The sequence below is a fragment of the Cyprinodon variegatus genome, unplaced genomic scaffold (assembly GCF_000732505.1).
Source record: "Cyprinodon variegatus isolate N-32 unplaced genomic scaffold, C_variegatus-1.0 Scaffold207, whole genome shotgun sequence".
Lineage (NCBI taxonomy): Eukaryota > Metazoa > Chordata > Actinopteri > Cyprinodontiformes > Cyprinodontidae > Cyprinodon > Cyprinodon variegatus.
In genome coordinates this window covers 655,835-669,992 of record NW_015150660.1, presented here as the reverse complement: position 1 = coordinate 669,992, position 14,158 = coordinate 655,835, and the positions used below count along the sequence as shown (strand labels likewise).

The window sequence follows — 14,158 nt, the reverse complement described above, 5'->3', positions numbered from 1 at the left end:
TTCCTAACAGAGCACTTCGCTCTCAATCTGCAGGTTTACTAGTGATTCCTAGAGTTTTTTTTTTAAATAGATTGGGAGGCAGATCTTTTAGTTATCAGGCTCCTCTCCTGTGTAACCAACTACCAGTTTTAGTCCATGAGGCAGATAACCTGTCTACTTTTAAGACTAGGCTTAAAGCTTTCCTTTTTGATAAAGCTTATAGTTAGTGTGGCTTAGGTTATCCTGAGCTATCTCTATAGTTATGCTGCTATAGGCTTAGACTTCTGGAGGACCTAGGGACCCCCATTTCGTTATTCTGCTTCATTCTATCTCTATTCTCCCACTCTGTAGAATCTGTTAGTTCAATCTCTAACGTTGTTCCTGTTTGGCTGTGACACCATCCTGGAGAGAAATATCAGCTGGACTGCTGCCATCAACACCCTTGTTTAAAAATGTTGGAGATCGGCCTGTTTTCCAGTGTAGTGCTGTTTCTCTGACTGTGACTGGCTGGATGTGCTCTCTTCATCCTCTGACAGGGGAGCTGGCTCAGAGCTCGTCTCCCTTGCTGTGTGTTTCCTAGACCGGGCCGCCTTTTACAGTTGCTTCTTGTATCTCTGCTTCTATCTCCTTGAACCCCAGTCGGTCTCAGCAGATGGCCGCCCACACTGAGCCTGGTTCTGCTGGAGGTTTCTTCCTGTTAAAAGGGAGTTTTGCCTCTCCACTGTCGCTACAAGCATGCTTTGTGTGAGGGATTGTATTTGAGTCAATGGGTCGATGCAATCAACTGGATTTCCTTAGCTAGAAAACTTTGAATCAATCTGACTGTATGATCTGCTGAACTGTAAAGTGCCTTGAGAAGACATGTGTTGTGAATTGGTGCTATAGGTATAAGCTGAATTGAATAGAATTGATATGAGCGGCATGCCAATCAACTTTTTTTTTGCAATAGATGAAGAACTGCTAAAGTTATTTTCATATTACACATAAATTTATTTATAAACAGATAAAAAGGAATTTCTTTAGGATTAGGATTCATTAGGTGATGACAACCTACTGAGCCAAGGTAGAGGTCACAACGTGAAGCCATTCTATGGGAATTATAACAGCCATTTATTGGGTTGATAACATCCTTAGTGGCTGCTCTGTGCTTGGCTCCTGCACTTGAGCTAAACTTTCATTTCATTTATTTTACTTTATTTCAAATATTGTTTTTTTTTTTTTGGCATCCACCGTCTGTTCCTGCTCCACCTGCTCCATCATCCATTGCAAAGTGTGCTGCTTGGTAAGCTACTCTTCTAGTGTCTAACTTCTACAGTTAATCTGGTCTTTAAAGAAGATGTGTTTTGCTCTTTTATCATTCAAAAGTAGAATCGATCCCTTTCTCTGAACAGATGAGGGCTCTTCGTTATGCTGCAGTGCCATGGAGCCTGTGGGAAATACTGCAATTCATGGCAGAGGGAAAAACTCAGTTGAGAGTCTGTGCAGACCTTCAGCTACCACTCAGCCACAATCATTTGTGATCGACTCATTTCTCCTTTCAGAACTTCAGTTCAGGCGATGAGTCGCTGCCAGATGCCCAAAATCCTGGTCTGAAAAAGTAGAAATTGGTGAAATCTAAATACACCGGCATCTGTGTAAATATCAAAGCATTTCCTATTGCTTCCAGTCTCAAGCCGTAAAAAGTCTTGTAAAGTTAGCACAAGCTTCCTGTGTGTTTCTGGTGTTGATGTATACTGCAAGTTTGCCTGTCTGGCCTGGTAAATTGGAAAACCATGTGTTTGTTTGTTTCTTGTTTCTTTGTTTTAGTTTAGTTTTTTTTTTTTTTAGATTGCAGCTGACCTCTGTTGGTCATATATATATATATATATATATATATATATATATATATATATATATATATATATATATATATATATATATATAATTCTTCTTTTTTTTTTTTTTTTTATAGGAGCATCAGTGGGAAAAAAAATCCTAAATACAAATCTGCTCCAAACTTTACTGAGTTTAATTTCCAGGAAATGTAACTATTTATCAAATACTCTGTATAATTTTTTTTTTTTACCTTAGCCTACTAGGTGAAGAATCCCAATAAAACACCTTGAAATTTATGATGCGTCAAAATGTGGACATTGTATTTTTGTTATGTAAAGTTTAACAAATCAGCAGCCAATTAGATTGATCTGCTTGTTGTAGTTATTGTTTTTTTTTTTTTTTTTTTTTTTTTTTTTTGTGTAAATCAGAAAGGCAAACTGCGTGCGGCTTCTGTTGCAGCAACTATAAAACCAGCGCTTGGTAATGCAGCCAGGTTATCCACTACGGCCGCCGCCAACTTTATCAAACCGGATGCGCCATTGGCAACCGGTGCGCGCGTCATATGGCGCATCTCAAAGCAGGGCGCGCTGCTTGATCTCTATGTTTTAAACAAGGATGAGGTCAAACGCGGTGCTTTGTGTGGTGAGAAGCAAACTGCGTGTCACATTGTGGGAGAGAGAGTGTGAGTACAGCTGAGGGAGGAAAAGAGGAAGCGTGTCTGCTGTGGGCTCTGCTTTTTACGGATGACTGGATGTCGCTGTCTTTACGCACCGACTTGCTTTGTCTCTGCTCGGATTCAATTTATCTCCTGAAGTTACTTAGTCCTAAATGAGGGCTTCATTCAAACGAATCAGATTATTAGAATTAATAGTTTTAGGACGGAGCTGGACTTTATAATTGATTTTTTTTTCTGTGGGTGTGGGTTTTTTTTCACGCGGAGGAGAATAAATCTGACTGATCTGGGCGTTTCAGCAGAGAAAGTTCGGAACTGCAGGATGGACGTACCTGTCCTCTTTTTCCTCATCCACCTGACCCAGACTCAGATTAAAGGTACTTTAAAATACCATATATGCATGTTTCCATGTAAAAATATACATCGCTTTGAGGTGGCATGCTATAGTTAAAGCTGAGCTTCTTTAACTTCCACTGTAAATGATTGTCTCATGTTTCAGACACTTTATTGTGGCCGTTTTACGCACTAAGCCTTGATAGATTTTGAGTTGGAAAGAAATCTAATATCTTTAGTTCATTTTGCTGCTCCCCTAGCAGGTGAGAAGGTGAAATTGGCTCTCAGATTGCCCATTCCTGACAAAAAAACAAGACAGGGATGGGGGTCATCTGTGCAAGTCTAAAGATAATATTTGCACACAATGGGAAGGAAATATCCAATGTCATGAATATGTTGCAGACATAGCTTTATATTTTATTTATTTGGTTGTGGACCAAAAGGATACAATGTTCAGAGGTTGTTTTTGGAACGCACCCCCGGAGCCCAGTGTATGTAAAGTAATTTAATATAAAATTCATGCTGTATTCATTTCCATTACCCATGCCCATTCACATTTCCTCCAGCACCTCACACTCTGACTCATCCTCATCCTCAGGGGGAGATACTGTGTGTCAGTGCTGTGTTTCGAATGCTATTCCTTTCCAGTCTGTATTTAATCTATGTGTGGAGTTTTACTCAAAATGCCTGATTTAGAGATAAGGTCTGCTGAACAGTTACTGACTTGTTGAGTTGCTACATAATGGTAAATCCCCTTAAAGTTTCAGTCTCCTGTTAATTTTATTGTGCAAAGCTTTAGCTAATTTATTTCACTGGAGTCTTTGTTTCTGCACTTCAAACATGGTTGGACACAGTACTCAGTGGAAAGATCTAGACCTGGATTTTTAACCAGAGTTTGAGAGAAGTGGCAGATATAGTGACCAACAGGATGAGGCTGGGGCTGCACCACATTAGGAAAAACTGCAAATCCAAAAAACATTTTTAAATATTAAGCTCAAAATACTGATTGTAATAGGGCAACATTTTCCTTCTGTTTTTTTTTTCTGTTAACAGTTCAGGTTGTTCTTGTATGCGCAAAGACTTTGATTTTGTTTTTTGTGTGTGTGTGATCAGAGCATCTGAGTCAAGTCCCCTGCTTGGTGTGTAGGGCATATGCATTGTAAGCTTCTTTTTTAAAAATATATATATATGTTGTTTAATAATGTTTTTCTATACATAAAAGACAGAAATGTGGAGTGTGTTAGAAGTCAGGTCATCTTGTCCTCAATTCAGAGCTGTTGATTCTTGCAACTCCTTTTGGCTGCTTTTAATTATCTTTTGCAGGTTCGTCATTGTAGTTAAATAATCAAGTTTTCACAAGTTTTCAATATGGCTTCTATAAACAGAACTGTACAATCTAAGGAAGGATTTTGGTGTATGGTAAATCCATACAAATCTTTTTTTTTTTAATTACATATTAGGTTGGAAATTAACTAGAATTTAATGAGTAATATTCCACCTTTTTTAACACTAGAAAATATAACATGAAAGTATCACAATGTGCACATGTGCCAAGTGTTAACTGCTCTGCTCAACCATGCAACAAAAAGGGATGTATCTTCAAATTAGTTTATTAAATTCAGCAGTTTGTGAAGCATTATAATTACGTTTTATGTCTGTTAGAAAAAGTCAACAATTTTGATTCCGACTGCAGCCCTGTTTGGTGCGTAGCGTGACTAACTGGTGAAAAGTCAGGAAACCTGGATGGTGACGTAGTTTGTAACACTGCTACCTCGCAGCATCGAGATCATGAGTTTGATTCCTGCCTAAGGCTTTTCTGTAATTAATTTTTTTAGGTTTATTGTGTTAGTTAGACTTACCTGATTAGTCCTGGTATTTTACTGCAATTAAAATATTTTTACTAATAACCAAACTGAGTGCCAGATTTGACCTTTGCAGTAAGGAACAGTTTATAGGTTTATTTATTTTACAGTGTACTCTGTGGCGTGTTTGATCACATTCGGCTTTGTGTTGCCTGTTGCATAACATCCCGGTAAATTAAATTTAAGTTATTGGTTATAACATTACAAAATTTGTGCATAAACCTGTCATTTTCAGATTTATTATACACTGCGGGAAGGCTAAACTGTAAGATTACATATTTAACTCTGAATCACAAACCTCAGATGTTACTGTCTTTGAAAAATATAAATTGATTTAGATTGAAACCCACAAATATATTTATACATGCTGCTTTTAGATATCTGGAATCCTTTGCTTTTAAAAGCATGTTCCTGAAAGAAGATGAAATTGGCTCAGGGCTACATTTACAGTCAATGTTCACACACTCAAAATGTTACCAGCTACATAGATTATGGTGGACTATTTCTTACAGTTTTTTTTATTAAAACATTTGTAATATTATTATTTCAGTCTTTTTTTTCACAGCATAATCTTCATAACCGTCATGTAAGATTCCCAATTATCCAATTTAATGTCATTAGGTTGCATGAATATTAATTTTTTTATTTGGAATTGTACTTTATTTGGAATCCATTTGATCCATTACCCAGTAACAGATGTTAAAACTTAAAAAAATATCTATCAAAGGTGTGCAGTGCCTTACAAAATGCATTATAGACCTGCTCAGAGAAATTATAAAATTCAATTCATGGAAAAAGAAGACTTTCCTGATGCCTGTGGGCTTAATAAGACAAAACTATTGTCTCAGTATAGGTAGAGGCTGTGCTTAGTTTTTACAGAAATTGAAATATTTCCATCTGTAAATAAAAGTTTTCTAGAGGACAGCAAACAAACAGGAAAGAGAACATGACTTATCTGATAGCGTAGGACTCCAGCTGTTACAAATATAATTTGCCGTGTGCAGGGATAAGAGCTGCTACTGAAAGACGGACTCCTTACAATATAAGGAAAGGAGTGTTACAGCAGGAACAGCGTAAACACAAAAATGAATAGCGGCTTCTGGTTTCTCTTTTTCTTAATTTGCAGCTAGAATTATCATTGTGACATATTACATTTGAGGCAGTTTTAATGTAATTTTCTTCTGACTCATGTTGATCTGCTAGCCCTCATAGATGTCTTCTTTAAATCCAGATTCAGTTCTGAAAAGGTTGGGGTTCCCAAAGTTTTCTCTAATATACACAGATCTCATTGTGCTCCTGTATATCTATTCCTTTCATACAAATATTAAAAGCTCAAATTTAAGAGGATGGAGATGTGTGCATTTATACTATGTAGGGTATGTGGTTTATATGATTAACTTTCTTATCTTTCTTCCTTTTATCTTTCACTTCTTGCCATGTTAATTTCTCCACAAAGGAGAATATTCTGTTCTATACCATTTTCATACCGCTAACGGCAAAAAAAAAAAAAAACCCAAAAACTCTCATCTAAGAAGTCTACATAGTGATTATTCAAGAGTTGCCACAGGCAGGAGAGAATGCACTAAGGAAGAAATTACTTAAGCATGAAAATCTCTTTAATTTGACCTTTAAGACAATTTTAAGTTGGATAATCTTTCACAATGTTACAAATTGTTTTCTTTTAAACATTTGAATAAATGCAGTGTAACGTATTGGGTGTTTGTGATGTGTTAAGCTGAAGTGAGATGATAACTCCGCATGGTTACACATGTATGTATTTTAGGTACAAATTGTATAATAAAAGAAAAGGCCAGAATGGTCATAGAGACAACTTTAATTTGACAAATGCACTAATGAGAGCAAATTCTGTAAAAATGAACAAATGAAAGTCACTCCAGCCATCCATTCATCCTGGGCAGTGTATGGACGAAAGGCAGGGTACTGTACACCCTGGACCAAGTCACAAGTCCATCACAGAAATTGAAAGGTAGAACAACTACGCTTGAACAGAATTATGTATCTTAAAAAATAAACTAGTAAAAACTTTCATTGCACAAGCTTTTTGAGGTAATTACTGCAATTAAATTATTCTTTTTATTGTCAGTGAGACTTCTGCTCCTCTTGCAGGTATTTTGGCCCACTGAGCAAACTGCTCCAGTTGTCTCAGGTTCAAAGAATGCTTATTTCAGACCACATGTTTCAGCTCCTTCATATCTGCTCAATAAGATTTAGGATTTCAGGGGTCATAAAAAGCCACTCCAGAAAGTTCTTATTTTTTCCTCGTGAGCTTGGTTTATGCTTGATGCATCCGCCAGGTCAATTTTTGGCTTCCATGACCCTTTGCACAGCATCCATGTAGACAAAATTTCCGCACCCCGCACCTTGGAAAATTTTAGAAGGAATGGCAAATGAGCAGCAACTCCTTCTGGCAAGGGTTCTCAAAAGTAAACAGCTAGATATGTGATTTAGCTCATAAATATCACCATCAACAGGTTGTGGAAAAACTCCTGGAAATAAATGACTGTAGAACTGTAAAACTCCTCGACAAAACAAAGAGGCTTTGAAAAAGTTGTAAATGGCTGTTTTCTACATCCTCTTGTGGTGTGGTGTGGTCAGCTTGTAGCTTGTGCTGAACCCCCACCCCCAGAATAAGCCCTTTAGCCATTCTTGACTGTTTCTAGCTTTGTGTTTTGAGTCATTATCCTGTTGCAAGACCCATGACTTGCATCTGAGACCAAGCTTTCTGACACTGTTCAATTCAATTCAGTTCAATCCAGTTTATTTATGTAGCGCCAAATTCCCAACACATGTCATCTCAAGGCAGTTTACAGTTCAACCAGATCATACAGTCAAATTGATACAAAGTTTTCTATCTAAGGAAAACCAGTTGATTGCATTGACTCATTGACTCAAATACAATCCCTCACACTAAGCATGCTTGTAGCGACAGTGGAGAGGAAAAACTCCCTTTTAACAGGAAGAAACCTCCAGCAGAACCAGGCTCAGTGTGAGCGGCCATCTGCCGATGCCGACTGGGGTTCAAGAAGACAGAAGCAGAGATACAAAAAGCAGCTGTAAAAGGCGGCCCCGTCCAGGAAACACACAGGCAGGCAGACGAGCTCCAAGGCAGCTCCCATGCCAGAGGACGAAGAGAGCACATCCACTCAGTCACTGTCAGAGAAACAGGACCACACTGGAAAACAGGCCGATCTCGAACATCTATGGGCAGCGCATTTTTCTTTAGAATCCCCTGATAGTTTTTTTTTTTAGATTTTGTTGTACCCTGCAGCGATATGAGACTCTCCAGATGAAGCAAAGCAGCCCGACAACATAACAAAGCCTACTCCATGCTTTACAGAAAGAACGGTATTCTTTTCTTGTTATGCTTTCTTTTTAGTCTGTGAGCATGGAGCAGATGTATCCTTTCAAAAAAACTCAACTTTTGTCTTGTATCCATAGGAGATGCTACCACAAGCATGCGCTCATTATTTAGTTTGGAAAATTCAAATGGTTTTTTTTTGTTTGTTTTTTTATGATTCGAGGAACAACAGTGGCATCAGATGCAGAAGTTTACCCTGCAGACAAAATGTTGTCTGTTCAAACCCGAGCTCCGGCCTCCAGTGTTGTGTCTACTGATGATAGCACAAGGAATGGGTGGCACCAGTGTATTGCAGACTCGCTTCCATACATGAGCCCCAGGGCAGCTGTGGCTATAATGTAGCTTGCCTCTTATCAGTGTTTGCATACATGGATGAATGACTGAATGTCAAGAAGTGTAAAGCGCTTTTTTCAAGTGTCCTGACTTGATAAAGCACTACAAAAGTACTATTTCCCAATTTTTTTTAAACAATGGGGTCCTCTTTGGTCATCTCCCACTGAGTCCACTTTGGCTTAAACAATTACTGTACCCGCCTTTTTGTTTTGTCATCATTTTACCTCCTGAAGCCACATAGCCTCCTTCAAGATGGTCTTATAACCTTTATTATTATTTATTATTATTTTTTCTTTCTGAACTCCTGAGAAACCTTTTCATTCACCTTTTGTGGTCCATGTTGAGTGTGGTATACTCCATATATAGGCCTACTGATTGATTGATAGATTGTAGACACCTGTGATGTTTTGTCCAGGCCTGTTTCACAAGTTTATGTTTAGATTATTTTCATTATAATTCCGTAGAAGCTTGGTTGAAAAGTCAGTGTCTGACTTTCATTTGTTCATTTGCCTTCAATTTCTATTTGTTATTACTTTTGTCAGATTAAAGTTGTTTTTGTTACCATTGTCCCAGAGATCTTTCATATTTTCATATCTCAAATTATATCCTTTTTGAAATGGCAAGATCCTAGGTAAATAAATAGGAACAAAAAATAGGATTTAATGTTTAGTATATTTACTTAGTCTTAATTAATTAAATTTCTTAATACCAGCAAAGTAGTTTAATTATGCATTTTCTTTTAATCTATATAATAACGCTCTTACATTTGCTGGATATTAGTGAATTCATTTTCAGTGATTCCAAGCTTTCCTGGGCTTTAAATGTGGCTTTAAGCATAGGGAAGTTTCTCTTAGCTAGCCTTTGATTAGGAAAAACAGAAAATGTCAATTGAGTAACACAGATGTATGTTGACCTTTTAGTCATGCAGCATAAAAAAATTATGGTAAACTTACACTTATATCTACTGCCAGTTTGAACAATAACATCAAAGTTTAAAAGAAGGGCTGTGACTAACAATGCATTGTAAGGACTGATGTTCAACTTTGTGAAGGGGTTAGGGTTAGTAGAAATATCTAAACCTCACAGCTGGAAAACAGCAGTCCCATTGTTGAGGATGCTGTAAAAATTATGAACTTACAGCTTAGCCTTTCAAAATTTCCCCTCTTTCCTTGATGGGCCCTTGGCTGGTCCTTTACAGTTCATTTTTAAGCATCAGTCTTTGTACTTAAATATTCTTTCTGTCATGATTTTTGGGAATTAAGATCTAAAGAGAAGCATCATCTCCTGGTCAGACCCTGTAATTCAGTGAAAGGCTGGATTCAGAGTAAAAAAATATGCACTCCCAGGAGAAGGCCAGAGGCTGGAAGTCGGAGGGGATTTTGCTGGGAGTCGCAGGGGAGTAGGCTACCATTCAGCTGGCGTTTGACTGGGAGGGGCCAATTTGATTGGCTGCTACTGTAGAAGGATCATAATAAGTGACTGTTTTATATAAAAATGCCTTCTGGTGTAAAAGCTGCTTACAAATATCTAAATAGATTAGATGACACTGGTTACAGTTCAGAGAAGAGCATCATTCTTTTTTTCCCCATCCTCTTTATATTGACCACTCTTTTTATTCTAAGTAACATGTCTGAATTTATTTCAGTATTTAAAGAAGACCAAAACACTGTACAACTCCTATAACAAAACATTTATTTACACAGGATTTATTCAACTAGTTGTTATTGCTAATGGTGGGAACTATAACGGCATTTGATTATCTTTGAACCTTCAACATTCATTCCCTATTAATGAAAATCTTGGCGAGCGATTTAACTTTAATCTTCTTGCTCCTATCCAAGATTTTCACAGTAATTAGCACAATAACAATGCCCCCTGCATTCAGTCAAAGGTCTGGAGGACGATCCAATATTGTCTTAGTTCCAACTTAAACAATTCCAACTAGCAATTCTGTTTTACCCATCAAAAATAAATGTTATACAAGTCTGACAGTGTGCTGGAGTCCTTTTTAGATTTTAATTTTTTTTTCTCTTATGCATCTGTTATATAGATGTGCAAGCTGCTCTACTGAATTTATTTCATTAAAGTGACAGAAAGTAAAATCTTATGACATTTACTCTGCAGTAAAAACCCTGCTCTACTTTATTATAAAGCCCTTTAAAACAAGCATGGCTCCCACAGAGCGCTGTAGATACAAGGAAAGTTAAGGCCCTATAAAACAACATCAGATCTTAAAAGAATAAAACAAAAGAATACAGTGAATTAGTTAAAGCAAATAAAACCATATAAAAAACAATAAATCAAACCAAAACACAAAACAAATTCTCATGCTGTGTTAGAAGCCAAAGAATAAAATAGGTTTTAAAAATGGGTTTTATGCTTTAAAAATTGACAGTGAGGAGGATTGTCTAATGAGGAGGGGGATCTCACAATTCCACAATTTTGGAGCAGATAATTTAGATTCCACAATTTTGGAGCAGATAATTTAGAACTCCGTACCTCCAGGAGCATCAGGTGTGCTGACCTGAGGCACTGAATGGGAGCATTGAAGTGGAGAGGCCCAGGCCATTTAAAGACTTGATAACAAATAAAATAGTCTTAAAATGAACTCTAAAATACACAGGAAGCCAGTGGAGGGTGGCCAGGATGGGAGTTATGTGCTCTCTCTTTCGTTCCTCAGTTAAAAAGCCTGCGGCTGCATTTTGCACCAACTGAAGACGTGCAAGGGATGACTGGCTCACCCCTAAATAAAGTGTATTACAGTAATCTGCTAAATCTGGTTTAACAAAGGCATGGATTACTGTTTCAAAGTGCTGCTGTGCAAGAAAAGGTTTGACCTTGGTCAGCTGTCTGATATGATAAAAGCTGGACTTTACTACAGAGCTCACCTGCTGATCAAATTTAAAGGTTTTAACGTAAAAAGAATAGTGAAAAGGTTCAAGTCAACAGGGAGGTATTTACAAAGGTTACTGGAAACAATCACCGTCGATTTAATTTTTTTCCTCATTAAGATGCAAAAAAATTAAGAGCCAACCAGGATCAATGTCATTAAGGCATGCCAGTAGTGGAGCAAGGGAAAATAGTTTTTCCTTTTAATAGGCTAATATATCTGACATAATTAACATAAAAATTATAAGAGAGTCTTCTCAGGATGGACCCCAAGGGCAGCAAGTACAATGAAAAAGGGGGTCCTAACACTGAACACCTAACACTGAGGTTCACTGTTCTTGATGAACAGGTTTAATTATTTCAAATCCGCCTGTGACACCTTTGTGGACAGTTTTACAACCTTAATTACGTAACTTTATTCTACCCAGAAGAAATTTTTCATTTGAGAACAATTGCAAATTTACATGGTCTCGTAAATTTGCCTCATTGTTTATCTGTTCGCTAAGAAATCTTTTGTCATGTGAAATAAATAAATATGCAGATTGCATTGTTTTAAAAGGTGCATTCATACATTGATATTCAGGTATAGTTTCCGACATGTATCTTGTAAAATCTGTAATCCTTTTCCCCTCAGCTGTTGTTGTTCAAACCTGTTTTCCTCTATGTCCTTTTGGTTTTGCCTTTCACTGGGTTGTCTTTGGATGAATGACCCTCTTATGATTAATTTGTTCCCTTTTGTCTGCTTAGGGTGATACTTGTTGCTGATACCACTCATGAAAATGAATACAAGTTTCTTCACATGCTGAATCATTTTCTCAATGCTGAGCAAAAAGACCTCACTTTAAACATTTACAGGGAATTCTCCTGTGACAGCCAGGATCTTGCACTTCATTTACTGTACTTATTTCTATGTTGTTGTTTTTTTGTTTGCTAGTAGATACATAAGATACATAAAAAAACAAAATATCTTTAGCAGTAGTTTTGGACCTTTGATCAAAGCTCCTCTCATTATAAAAAAAGAAAGTTATTATTGGTCTCCTTATCACTTAAAACATTGCTACAAAAGTAGATCCTTTTCTGTAACATTGTTCAGAGGAAATTGTCTGGGATGTTTAATCTTCAAATGTTTGCACTGAATGTAGATTAAAAAAAGAAACTAAAAGTGGGAATGATGAAAGTTGGCTACGGATAAGACAAAAGGCTGAAACGAAGAAGGGCAAACATAGTTTATAAGAAGGTTGGGTATGACTTCTCTTTAGAAATTTGTTTTGAGAAATTAAAATGTGCTTTATAAAATGTCAGAGACTTAACTTCTCTGATATGACTTTTCTGGCTGGAATCATTTTTGGACTGGTCAGATATGGGGTCTGATTGATCCAGAGAGCCATATTTCCCTTTTAGTGTTGATCTTCAATATCTTTGTATTCTTTCAAGAAAAACACTTCTAGTTGTTATGAGTGCATACTATATAAGCTTTCTTTGTTTTCAGGTTTAAACTTGAGAAAAATTTGTGCATATCCATTTTGAATGTAAGATGACATTTTCTAAAATATAATGGTCATACCTATATATTATAGCAAACTAAGAATAGCAAAAGACAATTAACACTAACACAATGAAAAAAAATTGTCCTAAGAAGACAAACACTCTCTTATTTAAGGGGGGGGGGGTCTGCTTGTAGTGGTCTTGTATGTAATTGAGAGATGGAGTGACAGGAAAAGGGATCACAGAGATGACTGTTTTGGGAAAACCAGGATGTCATACAGGTAATATGTGTAAGCTTATTTGATCATGCATGCTTGTCAGAGAGACATAGCTTTAATTTTGTGCTAATTGTATAAATGCCATTTTTAAGATGTCTACACTGTTTTCCACGGAAAGCCTCAATGTTTGTGTTACAATCTGAGGTAGTTTGTCAGCATGCTTTCCAATTAGCACACCTTCAGTCCAATGGATTTTGGATATAAGAACACACACTCCATTGCCTGTTAGATATAAGTAAATCCCTAAGATTAAAAAGTAAATTGAAGAGGAGCAAGTTTTTTTTATCGACCTGCATATGGCCAGAGTTTATCTATAACTACACGATTAATTTAAGATGACTACAAAGAACTGATTAAATGGTAATATCTTGAATTATATAAAGAACCAGATAAATCTGATATCTACAGCACAAACATTCTACAATGTCTCTATACATATACATTCTATATATATACCGTATAATCTAATCTATGTCTAATAATCTATAATCATAGTTATTTATTTGTATCAAGTAGAAGCTATAGGCAGTGGAGTCAATGGTGAAAGGATCCCCACAGACCTTGAACTCGTGATTTCTTCTCTTGCAGCTCTGTCATCATAGAACTGTAAATGACAAAAAAAAAAAAATACGTATAATCTATGTGAGTGAGTGTATATTTTTACATCTATGTAAATGGTCAAATTAGGTTTACATGAATAATTGACATAATTGTCTTGATGCCAAAAAGAGCCCAACTGATTTTACTTTCACAAGTGGAGCAGTACGGCTATCCCCATAGTGTTCTGCTTGATTTATGCATATAGAATGTTTTATTATAATTATGCAGGAAGTTTTACAGATTATATGGACACTTCAATGTAGGTAGAAAAGGAAAGGAAAAACAGAAAAAAAAATAGAAAAGATGAAAGAGAGAGGAGATAAAAGGGAGACTGGTGAATATAATATAGTATTAGGTGAAATATGCAGAGATGGCAAAAGTACTCACTTTCTGTACTTGAGTAAAAGTACAGATACTTGTGTTAAAAAATACTCTGGTAAAAGTGGAAGTACTGAATAAACTTCTTTACTCAAGTAAAAGTAACAAAGTACAGGCTTGTAAATTTACTTAAAGTATAAAAGTAAAAGTAGAA

General features: G+C 36.5%; 1 protein-coding gene across 1 annotated transcript in view; it reads left to right on the top strand.

The window, feature by feature from the left end:
- The first annotated feature begins 2,445 nt into the window (after positions 1 to 2,445).
- Positions 2,446 to 14,158, top strand: part of rxfp2 (relaxin/insulin-like family peptide receptor 2) — a 112,341-nt gene continuing 100,628 nt past the window's right edge. The window contains exon 1 of the mRNA XM_015380063.1: positions 2,446 to 2,844. Coding sequence (XP_015235549.1) covers positions 2,790 to 2,844 — 55 coding nt within the window. The 5' untranslated portion in view covers positions 2,446 to 2,789. The remainder of the gene's footprint in view (positions 2,845 to 14,158) is intronic.